The sequence below is a fragment of the Juglans regia genome, chromosome 4 (genome assembly GCF_001411555.2).
Source record: "Juglans regia cultivar Chandler chromosome 4, Walnut 2.0, whole genome shotgun sequence".
NCBI classification, from domain to species: Eukaryota; Viridiplantae; Streptophyta; class Magnoliopsida; order Fagales; family Juglandaceae; genus Juglans; species Juglans regia.
Genome location: NC_049904.1, coordinates 34,534,730 through 34,550,221, shown reverse-complemented (window position 1 = coordinate 34,550,221; position 15,492 = coordinate 34,534,730). Strand labels below are relative to the sequence as shown.

Here is a 15,492-nt window from a genome sequence, read left to right as displayed (position 1 = left end):
TAATTTTTGCATACTTTTTTAAAGTGAGTTCACTTTGTGTTTAAGACTTGTACAAATATTTCTCATATATAATAAATCACGTTGCATTAATGTCCTGGTGCCCCTAACTTGATTATTCATGCATATATATATCTACTTATATATAAAGTGTGAATGTTGGATGAACAATTTTTCGTCTAATACTTTTTTTTCCATTTTGCTCCTGCTTCTATTTCTAAATTTCGGTTTTGCCCCTGATCTTCTTCTCATTTTGCTCCTGATTTCTCCCGCGCGCGAGCCCCTCCTCCCCTCTCTCTCTCGTTCGTTTCTTCATCTCTTGCAGTGCGCCATCGCACGCCGTCATGGCCGACACCGCCCCTCTCATTCTCTTCCCCTCCAGCTGGCGTTCATTCTCTTTCAATCTCAGCCCCTCTCGTGCTGCCGTTAACCGCCACAAGCGAATCCAAGCCGCGGCCCGTTCGTTTCTTCGTCCCGTCCAGTGCGCTGCCGCATGCTGGCGTGGCCAACACCACCCCGCCCATTCTCTTCTCCTCCGTTCGGCGTCCCTCCCCTTCCAATGTCAGCTCCTATCGTGCCGCCGTTAACCGCCACGAGGGAATCCAAGCCGTGGCCCTTTTAAATTCCAACGCCGTCGTCACGCCGCCAATGGCCATCATCTCTTCACCACACCACCATCAGCCGTACAACCACCTAAACCAGCCAACCTTAACTCCGATCCGCCACTGTTGAAGCCTTTCTAGCTCATTTTCCAATTTGGATATTTTGAGCTTCAACTGCCGCCACCCGCGGCCAACCACCACCACCATTTGCTTCACCAACACCTCTAAGCGCTTCCCTAGCCATCCCAAGTTTTAGATTGTTCCCATTCAAAATTTGGCATTTTGAGACCCATGGCCATAGTCCAAAATACACTATTACGTTGTTTTGCCACTACCTCTAGCACCTCTTTGATATTTCAAAAATTATATTTTATCACTGTAAGCAATTTTTCAAAGAATTTTGTGAGATTTGAATATATTTTTACACTAACAAATTTTCTGCAGTCTAGTTGGTTGTGTCGGACTTTGAGTTCGAGGAGTATGGGGTCTGTTGGATGTAAGAATGTGTTGTTTATTAAATTGAATTATGCATGTGTACATTTTCTGTTTGCTACAATATTATACTCTGTTCAATTTGCAATTTTATAAATGCTTGTCTTGTTCATTATGTTTGTTTTCATTCTTAATTTTTTATTATAGCATCATTCAATAAATAACATTTTAATTTAATTATATTTTGTTTCTTTATATGTTCTTTGTCATTGATTAGCTGGTTCAGTTCTTATCTTGATCGACAATATTTCACTACCTGTTCATTTGCACTATTCTTACCGTTCATTTATTTCTCTTCTACTTTTCAGTATTTTTTATCGCTTTTACTTGAATTGTATTTTTTATTTTATTTTTTTGTAATATTTATTCAATTTATTCATATGGCATATTTAGATTAGTTAATTTAATGTCTCGTTTAGAGACTTTTTTTTTAAATAAAATTTTCATTTTCTTGTTTTAAATATAAATATTTACTATATCATCTATGTTTATATTCTTGTATATATGCATGTATATTTGTATGTTTGGTACATTGTTATTTAATTCTTATATTTTACTATTAAATTCATACAATATCAATAATTTACAGTAAAAAATAAGATTTGGTGAAACGATATTGCTAACATTTATACTTAAATTTCTCAAATATCATCATTATTAACTCTTATGTAAATTTTGCTATAAAAAATATTTTAAAAATTTAAATGAAAAACTTCAAAGAGAAATTGATATACTATTCAATTGAAGGAGAAAAAAGAAGACATTTACCAAAAAATATCACTTAATATGTTTGATGTAAGGTTATTTAATATAATTTAATAATAAAGAATTTATTTTAGACACCTCATGTCAATTAATAAATATCAATTAATATATTAGTAAAATCCCTTATAATTAAACAAATTTAATAATTTTATTAATATGATTATAAATTTGCGTCAAAACAAATTGAATGTGTTATTTGTTAATGCCGTTCGTGAGATAGCAAATTGAATGTTTTAAATATCTCTTTTAAAACTTGTCGCTTTTGTAATATATACTTTAAAAATATTTGTATATAGTTATGACTTGATTCTTATAAGTCGTTGTATTATAATTATAAAAATTATACAGATTATATGTATAATATGTTCTAAACAGAATTTTTTTTTTTTTTAAAATATAGATAAAATTATATCTATTTATAGTTAAAAATTTGAAACATGACAAAATTGGTCAACTAGGCAAGCGCGTGTTGCCCTTGCCAGTATATATCTATATATCTATACTATAAAAGGGCAAACACGTGCATTGCACGTGTGCCCAATTGTGAAAATATAAAAAATATTTTTAAAAATAAAATTTATGAAATCTAAAAATATATAATAATAAAAAATAAGTTAATATATATAATTATAAAATGTAATAATTTTGTTTATATTTTAAGATTCTCATTGAGTATAAAAATAATCATATATATATTATCTGCAAAATATCTATGATTATAATATAGGAAGTTGTAATTTTGCACGAACATATTTATAATTACACAATTTTTTATTGTAGATCAAAAAGTAACTATTGAAGCTAATGCATTATCATCATAATTACAAATAAAAAGAAATAGCTATCTCATAATTACATATAAATTTCTTATAGCTATACATTATATCTGGAAGTCTGGAAGAAAATTTTCAAAATAGCTATTCTACTGTCCCAGGTATATCATTGACAGATAATACATTAAGTTTGTTTTGGCGCAATTTGCCAAATTCATTCATAAATGCGCCCAAAACAATTATCCACTCTTTATCTTGAATCCTATTTGCAATGTTCTCTATGTACGAATGATCCTCCTGTAATGATAAAAGCATATAAAAAGATAATTTCTTAAATGTGCCTAACCACAAATGTTGATCACTGCACATCAAATGACAGATGTAAATGATATATCATAAACCTGACTTTGACCATGCATGTATTAAATGTATCAATAAAAGTTTAGTATGACTACATTAATTGAATCATAACAAACAATCAATATTTTAAATTTAACATGTATTTTTTGAAATTCACAACACACATTTGACAAATTCTAAACTTATATTTCAAATCCTCAATACCTAATTTAGAAACATGCACTATTTCAAATCCACAACGCATAATTTATAAGTTCTCATCCTCCATCTCCATTTTATCTCAACCAACCTCCAATCTCTATATTTTTTTGAAATCCATAATACACAATTTAGAAACATGCACTGTTTCAAATCCACAACCCACAATTTATAAGTTGTCATGCTCCATCTCCATTTCATCCCAACCAACCTCCAATCTCTATATTTTTTTCAAATCCATAATACACAATTTAGAAGTTCTCATCCTCCATCTCCATTTCATCCCAACCAACCTCCAATCTCCATATTTAAAAAAAAACATAAGAAAAGAAAAGAAGCGAAAAAGATAGTTCTTTATAAGAAATAAGAGATATTTTAAACAATAAAATTATACCGTCATTACTGGTATAAACCTTAAGGCTTTGGCAATTTCTGATATTTTTATTAACGGATCGGTAGAACTGCTTGAAGTTGACGCACCTGGCCTATTCAAATTTTTGGCAATTATTTCTTCAAGTAACGAATTGTTTTCTGTGCCCTGAACATTTGAATTGATAAATAAAGTAAAACATTTAAATAAGAAGACATACATATTAAATATATAGGATAACATATTGACAGAGGTTAATACAAAATTTATATTGCATTTAAATAACAAATATAATAAATCAATTTAAGCATATAATTTACCATGCACATAATGGAATGGCAGATGCAAGAAAGGGTTGAATGGTAAAGACACTCGTAGGTCGTGTTGATAACGATAAGCCTACATTATAAACACGTATGAATAAATATACAAATGCAACATAAATAATTAATAATATTAGCAGCTCAGCCAACCCACGATCACACCTCACCTCTTCGAAGCAACATTCCACAGCAACCACCTCAGCAGCACCCGTATCATCCACTCCATCTCAGCACAAAGATTCTTCCAGAAGCTTCCAGAAAAATTGCTGATTCTCATCTGATTGTTCTCTGTTATTTTCTTGTTATTCTGTTGTAAATTGGCTTCTTACGGTTACAACAATATTCTGCAAAAAGCTCTAGGTAGCACGCACTCCATGTGCTTGATAAATTGTCCAAACTATCCTTCATTTCTCCTACTTAAAGGAGTCTCTGTAAACAGTTCGAAATATGAATGAAATGCAAATTCATTAATTCTATCATGGCATCAGAGCCAAAATAGACAAACGTCTCCATGGCTGAAGCTACTCCGGAAAAACCTTTCAACCCACTATCTTCTTCCCCTCCCTCTTCATCCCTTCCCCACCTTTCTCATCTTGTCTCCGTAAAATTAAACAATGAAAACTTCCTCCTCTGGCGAGCTCAGATGGTTCCATATCTGAGAGGCCAGCGTCTGTTTCACTTTGTCGATGGCTCCAACCCTCCTCCTCCGCACTTTCTTCCTAATTCCACCACCATTAATCCAGAATACATCGAATGGTCTCACACGGACCAACTTATTCTTAGTGCCATCATCTCTTCCCTCTCCGAAAATCTTATTGCCCAAGTCGTCGGCTACACCACTGCGTATCAAGTATGGAATGCCTTGGAAAAACTTTTTACTTCCCAATCTCATGCTCGGATCATTCAGCTTCGATATCAACTTGCCACTGTATCAAAAGGTTCCTCCTCTGTTTCTGAATACTTCCGAAAAGTTAAGCATCTCTCAGACACCATGGCTGCCGCTGGCACTCTTCCATCCTCTGCCGAGTTTATTTCCTATCTCCTAGCTGGTCTAAACAGTGATTTTGATGCTCTGGTTACATCCATTACTGCTCGAGTCGAACCCATATCCTCTGAAGAACTTTTCAGTCTTCTTCTCACCCACGAGAGTCGTCTTGCTCATTCCACTGACTTAACTGCAAATTTCACCTCCACAAATCCCTCACATGGTCGCGGTAATACTCGGGGAACTTACCGGGGTAATTATCGCGGTCGTGGCAGAGGTCGAACTCCCCACTCTTCCCCTCCGAATTTCTTTCCCACTGCAGCAACTCCAAATTCATCTCCATTACCTCACTCCAAGCCCACTTGCCAAGTCTGTGGCAAGGTTGGTCACCTTGCACTCAGATGTTACTATCGCTACGACCATGCCTATGAAAATGGCCCACCCAGGTCCCTCACCGCCAATTACACCTCATCCGACCTCACCTCAGACAACAACTGGTACCCAGACACTGCTGCCACAAATCATCTCACCTCAGATCTCTCTCACCTGAACCTCAACTCTGTCCCCTACAATGGATCTGATCAAATTCGTGTCGGTGATGGCACTGCTTTACCTATCTCCAACATTGGTGATTCTCTTTTGAACTCTGCTTCTCGTTCCTTTTATCTCAAACGCATCTTACATGTTCCTCACATAACCAAAAACTTGGTTTCTGTAAGGCAATTTTGTGCTGACAATAACGTCTATTTTGAGTTTCATACTTCTCATTTTATTGTGAAGGATTCCAAAATGGGGACCCCTCTCCTTCGTGGCCCCATGCATGATGGATTATACTCATTCCCAGCCACTTCATCTCCTCAAGCTCTTGTTGGTGAGCGCACCTCTACCTCTCGGTGGCACTCCAGACTTGGGCATCCATCTCTTCAAGTTGTGCAGCGCGTTTTGTCTGACCATTCCCTTCCTGTTTCCACTCAAGACTTCAATTCTCCATGTTCAGCGTGCTGCCAAGCAAAAAGTCATCAATTACCGTTTGTTTCCTTTCATAAACGGGCTTCCAAGCCCTTAGAATTACTTTACACTGATGTATGGGGTCCTGCCCCTGTTCTTTCACGTGAAGGCTATCGTTATTATGTTGCCTTTTTAGATGATTACACCCGCTTTACTTGGTGGTTTCCTCTAATTCAAAAATCTGATGTCGTCTCAGTTTTCATTAATTTCCAAAAATCTGTTGAATTACTTTTTAATTCCAAAATAAAATCCATCCAAAGTGATTGGGGAGGTGAATTTCGACCTCTTAATCAGCTTCTTAAATCAAAAGGAATTTCGCATCGCATTTCTTGCCCTCATACTCACCAACAAAATGGTGCCGTAGAGCGTAAACATCGGCACATTGTCGAAATCGGCTTAGCTCTCATGGCACATGCCTCACTCCCTCAACAATTTTGGGCTGATTCTTTCCACACTGCCATATATTTAATAAATCGTCTTCCCACTCCCTTACTTCAACACCTCAGTCCGTTTGAAAAATTATTTTCCAAAGCCCCAAATTACACCTTTCTCAAAGTCTTTGGAACTGCTTGTTGGCCTCACTTACGTCCGTATAATAGACACAAACTGGATCTTCGTTCCTCACAGTGTCTTTTTATTGGATACAGTGATTCCCACCATGGCTACCGCTGTTTACATCTCCCTACCGGACGTCTCTTCATATCACGAGATGTTGTTTTTGATGAAACCTTATTTCCCTTTCAACAACCCATCATCTTGGCCTCAAACCCATCTTCAACGTCACTTCCCTCTCTTCTTGGCCCATGCCCCACCCAGCCTACCGCAACCTTTGCATCATCTCAAAATACCCAAGCCCAGCCCACCACATCCTTACCTATTCACCTTTCCTCTTCGGCCGACGTCCCACAGTCGCCTTCCTCTCCTCAATCTCCAACAATCTCACACATCCCAATACTTGACCCAATCACGCCTCAAAGCCCATCCACCTCATCTACCCAACCCGATACTCCCTCTCTCTCGGATTCTCTTCAGAACTCATCCTCGCACTCTCAAACATCTGCTGTGCCTCTCGAACCTTCCTTGCCATCTCCCCCATCCGCTACCTCTCACCCCCCAAACCAAATCATCACTCGATCAAAAACTCAGTCTCTCCGTCCCAAAATTTTCACCGACGACACTATTCTCTGGCCTCCCCCCAAGAGCTTTCTCACACTATCTTCCCCTATCTCCGATGATCCCCTCACCTTCACCGAAGCCTCAAAACATCAAGTCTGGAGGTCAGCCATGGCAGAGGAATTCCAAGCACTGATGAACACAAACACGTGGACCCTCGTTCCTTCTTCAGGAGTCAACAATCTGGTAGGGTGCAAATGGGTCTTTCGCACCAAAAGACGTTCGGACGGCACCATCGACAGACACAAGGCTCGTCTCGTTGCAAAATGATTTCATCAACAGGCAGGTATCGATTTCTCTGAAACTTTTAGTCCTGTTGTGAAACCAACCACAATTCGTACTATACTTTCCATTGCTGTCACCGAAGGATGGTCCCTACGGCAGGTAGACATTAACAATGCCTTCCTGCATGGGGATCTCCAAGAACAAGTGTTCATGAGCCAACCCATTGGATTTATCCATCCCGAGTACCCAACCCATGTCTGTCGCTTGAATAAGGCCATTTATGGCCTTAAACAAGCGCCACGCGCTTGGTTCTCCAAGTTGAGTACCAAGCTTCTTGAGTTTGGCTTCACACAATCTCTGTCTGATCCCTCGTTATTTTTGTATAAACATACCTCAATCACTCTTTTTTTCTTAGTGTACGTTGATGATATTATTCTTACTGGTTCTAGTATGGATGCTATCAACAAAGTGTTACACTCTCTCAACTCTTTCTTTCCAGTAAAGGACCTTGGACCTCTACGATTTTTTCTAGGACTTGAGATTCACCATCTATCGCACGGTTTACACCTATCGCAAACCAAATATGTTTGTGATCTGCTCAAACGGACAAAAATGGACCTCGCCAACCCTGTCCACCCCCCCATGGCCTCCTCTGCCCGCCTCTCACTCACGGATGGTCCTGACTTTTCTGATCCCACCCTCTATCGTAGTACAGTAGGGAGTCTCCAATATCTGTCTCTTACCCGACCCGACATTGCATTTGCTGTCAATAAAATTTGTCAGTTCATGCACTCTCCAAAATTACCTCACTGGCAAGCGGTCAAGCGGATACTCAGATATCTCAAGTCCACAGCTCACTTTGGTCTCCTCATTCGTCCTTCCCCTTCCTATAAACTTCATGCCTTTTCAGACGCGGATTGGGCAGGATGCCCTGATGACCGTCGCTCCACTGGAGGTTTTTGTGTGTTCCTTGGTTCAAATCTAATTTCCTGGAGTTCCAAGAAGCAGCCCACTGTTGCAAGATCCAGTACAGAAGCCGAGTACAAAGCACTAGCAAACACCACTGCTAAACTACTTTGGCTCCAGTCCCTACTTAAAGAACTTGGTATGTTTCTCTCTCAGCCCCCTACCCTCTGGTGTGACAATTTGGGGGCCACTTATCTTGCAGCAAACCATGTTCTTCACTCACGCACAAAACATATGGAAATTGATTTCCACTTTGTGCGTGACCGTGTCACTTCAAAGTCTCTACAAGTTGCCTTCACTGCCTCTCGAGATCAAGTTGCTGACATATTTACCAAGCCCCTGCAATCATCTCGGTTCCTTCAATTACGATCAAGTCTCACAATGGTTCCCATTATGGACTCGCGGGAGGGTATTAGCAGCTCAGCCAACCCACGATCACACCTCACCTCTTCGAAGCAACATTCCATAGCAACCACCTCAGCAGCACCCGTATCATCTACTCCATCTCAGCACAAAGATTCTTCCAGAAGCTTCCAGAAAAATTGCTGATTCTCATCTGATTGTTCTCTGTTATTTTCTTGTTATTCTGTTGTAAATTGGCTTCTTACGGTTACAACAATATTCTGCAAAAAGCTCTAGGTAGCACGCACTCCATGTGCTTGATAAATTGTCCAAACTATCCTTCATTTCTCCTACTTAAAGGAGTCTCTGTAAACAGTTCGAAATATGAATGAAATGCAAATTCATTAATTCTATCAAATAAGAATGTTAATATTAAGAAAAAATACAGTTATACGAAGAGAATCTGATTTTTGTCCCAAGAATAATTGACTTTTGCATAGTAAAACGCAAGCGGTGGGAAACTTCAGGAAGTAAAAATCTGACAAGAACGATATTTTTGTACAATAGGATAAGAATTGTAAAATAATTCGGCAGAAAGACGAAATCTAGAACATAGGAGAGGCGAAACAATGAGGAAAATAAGAGGACAAAATGGGAAATAAATGTTTAGGTACTCAGAACTGGATAACAACGAAAATAATTCGGCAAAACCCAAAATTAAAAACCGACGACAGACAGAGCAAGAAGGTAAAATATATAAATGATAAAGGATAAAATCGGAAGAAATGATGGACGACAGCTGCTTATTGACTCTTATTACATATAAGATATATATATATGCCACTCTCGTGAATTTGTTTTGTTTTGTTTCGTAACTCAGGATGCTGCCGACTGTGGGACGTCCATTCAAGATGCCGTTTCAGTTAACTTCATGATATATCTTCGATGGCATGCATGCATGCTAGCTAATTTCATTTGTTGAATATGCATGTGGTATTTTAAGGAATAAGGACCACTTGGTTTGCAAGTTGCAACTCTTTTTGTCCAAAGCCTAGCTATAATATTGGCTATATATATATGTATATATTATATATATATATATGTATATATTATATATATATGTATATATTATATATATATATATATGTATATATATTCTAGCCAGGGCGAGATTAATAGGTTCTCGAAACCCAGTGCTTAACAAATAAAAAGAAGAAGAAGATCAAGAAGAAAGAAATCTTTAAACTTTTATATGCATTAATTCATGGTATTATATATACAGAAATTAATGTGGGAAAATTAGAAGGAAAAATCTGATATATTATAATAGGAAACTAGCTTAGCTTAGCTTAGCTAGGGGATAATATTGGAAGAGCTTGACTTCTTTTTTTTTTTTTTTTTTTTTTGTTATAAAGACTTTGTTCTGTCGCTCGTTCGTTGCTGAATCATGCTGATCAGTAAATGAGATCAGTAAATGAGTGGTACCGCGCGCACGCCATGCACAAATCAAAGCCCAACAGCTACTACGTACATATTAGCCAAAGAAACAATTCATATGAAAAGACGACTACGCCCTTTTGGTTTGGAGGCCAGTCATTGTTGCTTATTTAATCCAATAATATTGGAACAACACCTCATGTAAGAGCATGCATGCATGCATGGTTCCTGTGGCTCTCCATCATCCATGGATTATTATATATATATAAGCCTCGAGTCATTAATTTTGTTCTTATGTGACAAATTAATACGACAAATTAAGGACCAGTTGCAACAAAAATATATAGATTGGCAGGAATTTACGACTGATGCAATCATGGATATATAATTAGCCTTAACAAAGAATTAAAAGGAGTCGGGAATTTTTTTTTATTCTTTTGTATGGAATTTCTGGTGCTGCTGTGCATCGGACCAAATGTTTTTATCAAACAAAAAAATTTCGCTCGACAGTAAAAAAGAAAAAGAAGAACAGTTTGAACGTACTCTGCTCAAGTACTGCTAGCTTGAGGGTGATACCCACCATTGAACTGGCCGTAGAAAGCGAGTTCGTGATCTCTTATATATGTACAACTAGCTAGCAATATTATTTTTTGCGAGGCCCCAAAGCCAGCATTCAAAATTAAGGTGCAGTAGTCCTAGGTGACGGTGAGGATCGAGGGCTGAATAGGCAATACAAAAGATTGCATGAGGAGCTCAGAAGTAGAGGACAAAACAAGCGGACGCTTGTTGTGAGGGGCCAGCCATCTATGACTTATTACCAAATGGTCACTTGCCTCCTGCTCAGAAAAACATATGTCCATGACCTTCCTAAGCCCCGATTCCAATCTTCTGCTTTCGTAAAGGGCCGGAATGATAAGCAGCTAGCTTTTGTAGAGCTCTCAGAATGACGAAAGTAGTAGATATGGGGGGAGGTAGCAAAAAGTGGTGTAGGTTTTGTGGTTCATCATCAATATCTTCTGTCCAACTTTTGTTGTTTATGGTGGTGCCATTGATAGTGGTATCTGGGTTTGTTTCTGTAATATTGGGTCCATTAACCTCCAATAGGGTTTTATTTATATCCAAGTACCCCTGGCTATGGAGCTCTACTAGTAGTACTCTCCCTACTACTAATTCTTCTTCTTCTTCTTCTTCCCCTGTTTCATCAGTAAAAGAGAGCGGAAAGCGTTTGGATTTTCTGTCACAAGTGGGTGTGGCACAAGTTCTCAATATGGAAGAAGCTATCTCCAATGATTCTCTGCTAAATCGGTCGTCTACTCCTCCACACGATATAGAAGCTGCTATACAGGTACAAGTAAAGTGGAGAACATGTAGTTAGAACCCTCTTTTTAGTCTGGTTTGTTTGCCTGGTTTATTCTTGCATGCAATTTCTTCTTCTTCTTCTAATTCTATTTCTTAAAAAAAAAAAAAGGAAGATTGTCCCGTTTGGATTTTGAGTTGAATTCAAATGAGATGAATTGAGTTCTCTATGAATAGTAGTGAGTTGAGATGGTGATAAATTATGTTTTGTAGGATCCACTTAAAATAAATTTAGATGTTAAAATAAGTTTAGATGTATTTATGAAAAGTTAAAAAAGATTGTCATGTGTCATGCGTGTAAAAATGTGTTGAATATATTAATAAAGATTGTAGGTCTTGTGTGTAAAAATATTTTGAATTGAGATGAGTTTAGTGATTTGAGAGTTGAGTATTTAAATGTTGGACTCAGTTTAAAATTAGATTGAACTGAATTGATCTCAATTCAGTCTAAATTTCAAAAAAGGCCAGCTTGATTTTATTTCTTTAAGAAATTGATTTTTAGCAGTAATATACTGAGCAGATTATAATATTTTTCATCTTCCACCTTCAGTTTTATTCCTTTAGTTTTTGCAATATTGTAATATCAATATTGTTATATGTACAGCATATAGGCACCATCGCAAAGCTTTATTCTTAATTTTATGAAAAGAAGATACAGCGCCAATTATTTTGATTATTTTGTTATTATTATTATTATTATTATTATTATTTTCTTGATGTTTTTCTCCTTTTGACGGGAGTTTGTACTTTCGGGAAAGCTAATCATTTATGTAATTTTAAGGTGAAACTTGTCTGCATCGATCAATATGCATGCATGGAAATTAAATGCGTTTAGATCATCATCACTTTGCTTTCCGCAAGAGCCACCATATATAATATTGACGTACGTAGTAGTTCTAGATCATAGCTAGCTAATACGTTAGTTTGTACCAATTAATTAAGGTATATTAATTAATTAATTAATTAATATTGCCTTTACATGACTAAGTAATTTAATTAGTAGTAAATAGAATAATATTGGAGGACTTTGTAGTACGGATCTCGGCCTTCGATCATCTGATCATCATGAGTACGTACGTAGGTCCACATGATACATTATATTTTTGGGTTAATAATTAATTTGTAAAGAAATGATTTGTTATTTTGGACAAGTTTTTAATTATTTTTTTTTTTTACAAATTTATTTCTTAGTGAGTTAATTTAACCATGAATATTTGGATTAATAACAGATTAATGGTGGTCCTAAGGAATTAAATGTGTACATGATGATGAATGATTCCGTGAGTGGGCCAGCTACTATTAATGTTTCCGCTTCAACGAATAAATCTCATAATGCGACCGGTTTAGATAGAATTGAAGCCGGTCTTAGAAGAGCTCGAGCTGCAATCAAGGAAGCTAAACATGGAAACCAAACTCAAATATTAATAGATCCTGACTACGTCCCGGACGGTCCGATGTACAGGAATGCCAAAGCCTTTTACAGGTAATTAATTAGCTAGCTAGCTAGGTTTCATCTTTAATATATATAATTTCTGTGTCATGAATAATTAATGGTCCTGCTAGATAGTACGTACATATATATATATATATATATATATAATATAACACTATACGTACGTACGTACACAGGAGCTACGTGGAAATGGAAAAGCAACTAAAAATATTTGTGTATGAAGAAGGGCAACCCCCATTGTTTCATAACGGTCCTTGCAGGAGCATATACTCTACAGAAGGAAATTTCATCCATGGGATTGAAATGAATGAGCAGTTCAGAACCCGAGATCCTGAGAAAGCACATTTGTTTTTCCTCCCTTTCAGTGTGGTAATGATGGTCCGATTTGTATATGTGCCTGACTCTTACAACTTTGGTCCCATTAAGCAGACTGTTGCAGATTATATCAATCTAATAGCAGGAAAGCACCCATATTGGAATCGAAGCCTAGCATCTGATCATTTTATGCTTTCCTGCCATGATTGGGTAAGTGCATGCATGCAAATGATAGAAGCCTAGCTAATATATATCAATTCATATTTTAATTCTTGTGATTCGGACGGTTTAATGATATATACTCGATCGTTCGATCGATCTTTGGGACGTTCAGGGGCCAGAAACTTCCCGTTCCAGTCCTTATCTCCTCAAAAACTCAATTAGAGTTCTTTGCAATGCTAACACGTCAGAGGGTTTCAACCCCACCAAGGACGTGTCCTTCCCAGAGATCAATCTCCGAACTGGTTCGTTAAAAGGATTTATCGGCGGGCCATCCCCATCTCGTCGGCCAATCTTGGCTTTCTTTGCTGGAGGTCTCCATGGTCCCGTTAGACCAGTCGTTTTTGAGCACTGGGAAAACAAAGATGAAGATATAAGAGTGCACAAGTACCTTCCAAAAGGCATCTCCTACATTGACATGATGAGAAAAAGTAAGTATTGCTTATGCCCCAGTGGCTACGAAGTTGCAAGCCCAAGAGTTGTGGAGGCCATTTACGGAGGTTGTGTTCCAGTTCTGATTTCAGACCATTATGTTCCGCCGTTTAGTGATGTTTTGAATTGGAAGACCTTCTCTGTCGAGATTCCGGTTAAGGATGTTCCAAACCTGAAGAAAATCCTAATGGCGATTTCTCCAAGGCAGTATATAAGAATGCAAAGGAGGGTGGTACAGGTAAGGAGGCATTTTATGGTTCAGTCTCCACCTAAGCGATTTGATGTCTTCCACATGATCCTCCATTCTGTCTGGCTTAGAAGACTGAATGTTCGTGTCCCTAATGATGCCGATGTGTTGTGACTGGCGGTGCATGGTACGTACCACCAAGATAAAATTTCTACGAAATTCAAAACGACAAAGAGGTAGTTTTTAGCAGGCAGTTGATCGCATTAACAGTACTGCAGCTACCAGCTTCACAGGTAAACAACCTAGAATTGCAATATTTACTACATCATCTTGATCAATTTCAATTCAATTTATACCACTTTTTAAATATGTGAATTAATGATGGGCATTGTGGACAAGCTTGGATAATCTTCATTCTGGTTCAAAGTGATCATGTACGTACGTGCTTAATTTGAGTGTAATGGTGGTCTTCCTTTGCATTTTAGAATTCTTGTAACCACGGTTTTCCTCCACTAGGTTTTCTTTCAATAAAGTCTGGAGGTTTTGTTCTCCTTATTAAAATATATATATGTATGTATGTATGTATTGCTGCAAATTGTAAGTTTGTTTACTTATATATGCATACACGCAGCAAAATTATATTATTGTTTCAATTCCTATCGGTTTTGTATTAATTAATTTTAAACAAATTGTTTACAAGCTCATGTGTTGATCTATACAATTACAAGTACTATATATTAACTAAGAGATTACAACTCAAAAGGCTCCACAGCTAGCTATATATCCTCCGCATGTAAGCTAGCTAATATATAATATCATGATAGCTAATATATATAATTCGTGATGGAGTACTGTCTCTGCTACAATGCGTTTCAAAATCTAAGATGTAATAATATTAAAGATTGCAGCTAGCTTTAAATGGCCATCTGTAACAACTCGTACTTGGAAGGATCACATAATTACTACCCGTCACTTACAAACATGTCTTTCCAAACATCTAAAACCTCCAAGGATTTCATAAATAGTACACATACTCATCTTTTCCAAATAACCATAATACAAACTCTATAAGTTATCATTACAAAATAACATAAACAAAAGGGGATTCCACAATCTCTCAATAATCTCAACGAAATAAAACAATACATCTTTAAGTCTCAATAAGTCCAAACAACATAAAGTACTTCAAATACTCAAGTTAAATCCCTCTACTAACAATGATACTCTTAAGTGCTAGATCTTCTATCCATATCTAGTCAAGCTCCAATTTCTATTCCTGACCCCCAGTTGGGTCATCAATGTCATCTGAAAAATAATGAAACTAAGAGGTGAGTTATCTACAACTCAATAAGTAGAGAACATATACTAGTATGTAAATACGAGCCCTTTTTAGAAAGTTTAGTATGCATGAGCAAAACATTTCATTTTTATGTACACAACTCAAAACGTATTATCAAAAAGAAATCAGAGTGACTTTTCCCCATTTTCATATTCAAATACCATTTTCATATTCA

At 37.0% G+C, this 15,492-nt stretch overlaps 1 protein-coding gene across 1 annotated transcript; it reads left to right on the top strand.

Annotated features, from left to right (window-relative positions):
• Positions 1–10,595: 10,595 nt before the first annotated feature.
• On the top strand, positions 10,596–14,631 carry LOC109002757 (probable glycosyltransferase At5g03795). The gene is made up of 4 exons (XM_018980638.2): positions 10,596–11,361; positions 12,602–12,855; positions 13,002–13,350; positions 13,475–14,631. Exons 1-4 carry the CDS (start codon positions 10,960–10,962, stop codon positions 14,150–14,152), a joined length of 1,683 nt encoding a protein of 560 aa, XP_018836183.1. The 5' UTR covers positions 10,596–10,959; the 3' UTR covers positions 14,153–14,631.
• Positions 14,632–15,492: the final 861 nt, after the last annotated feature.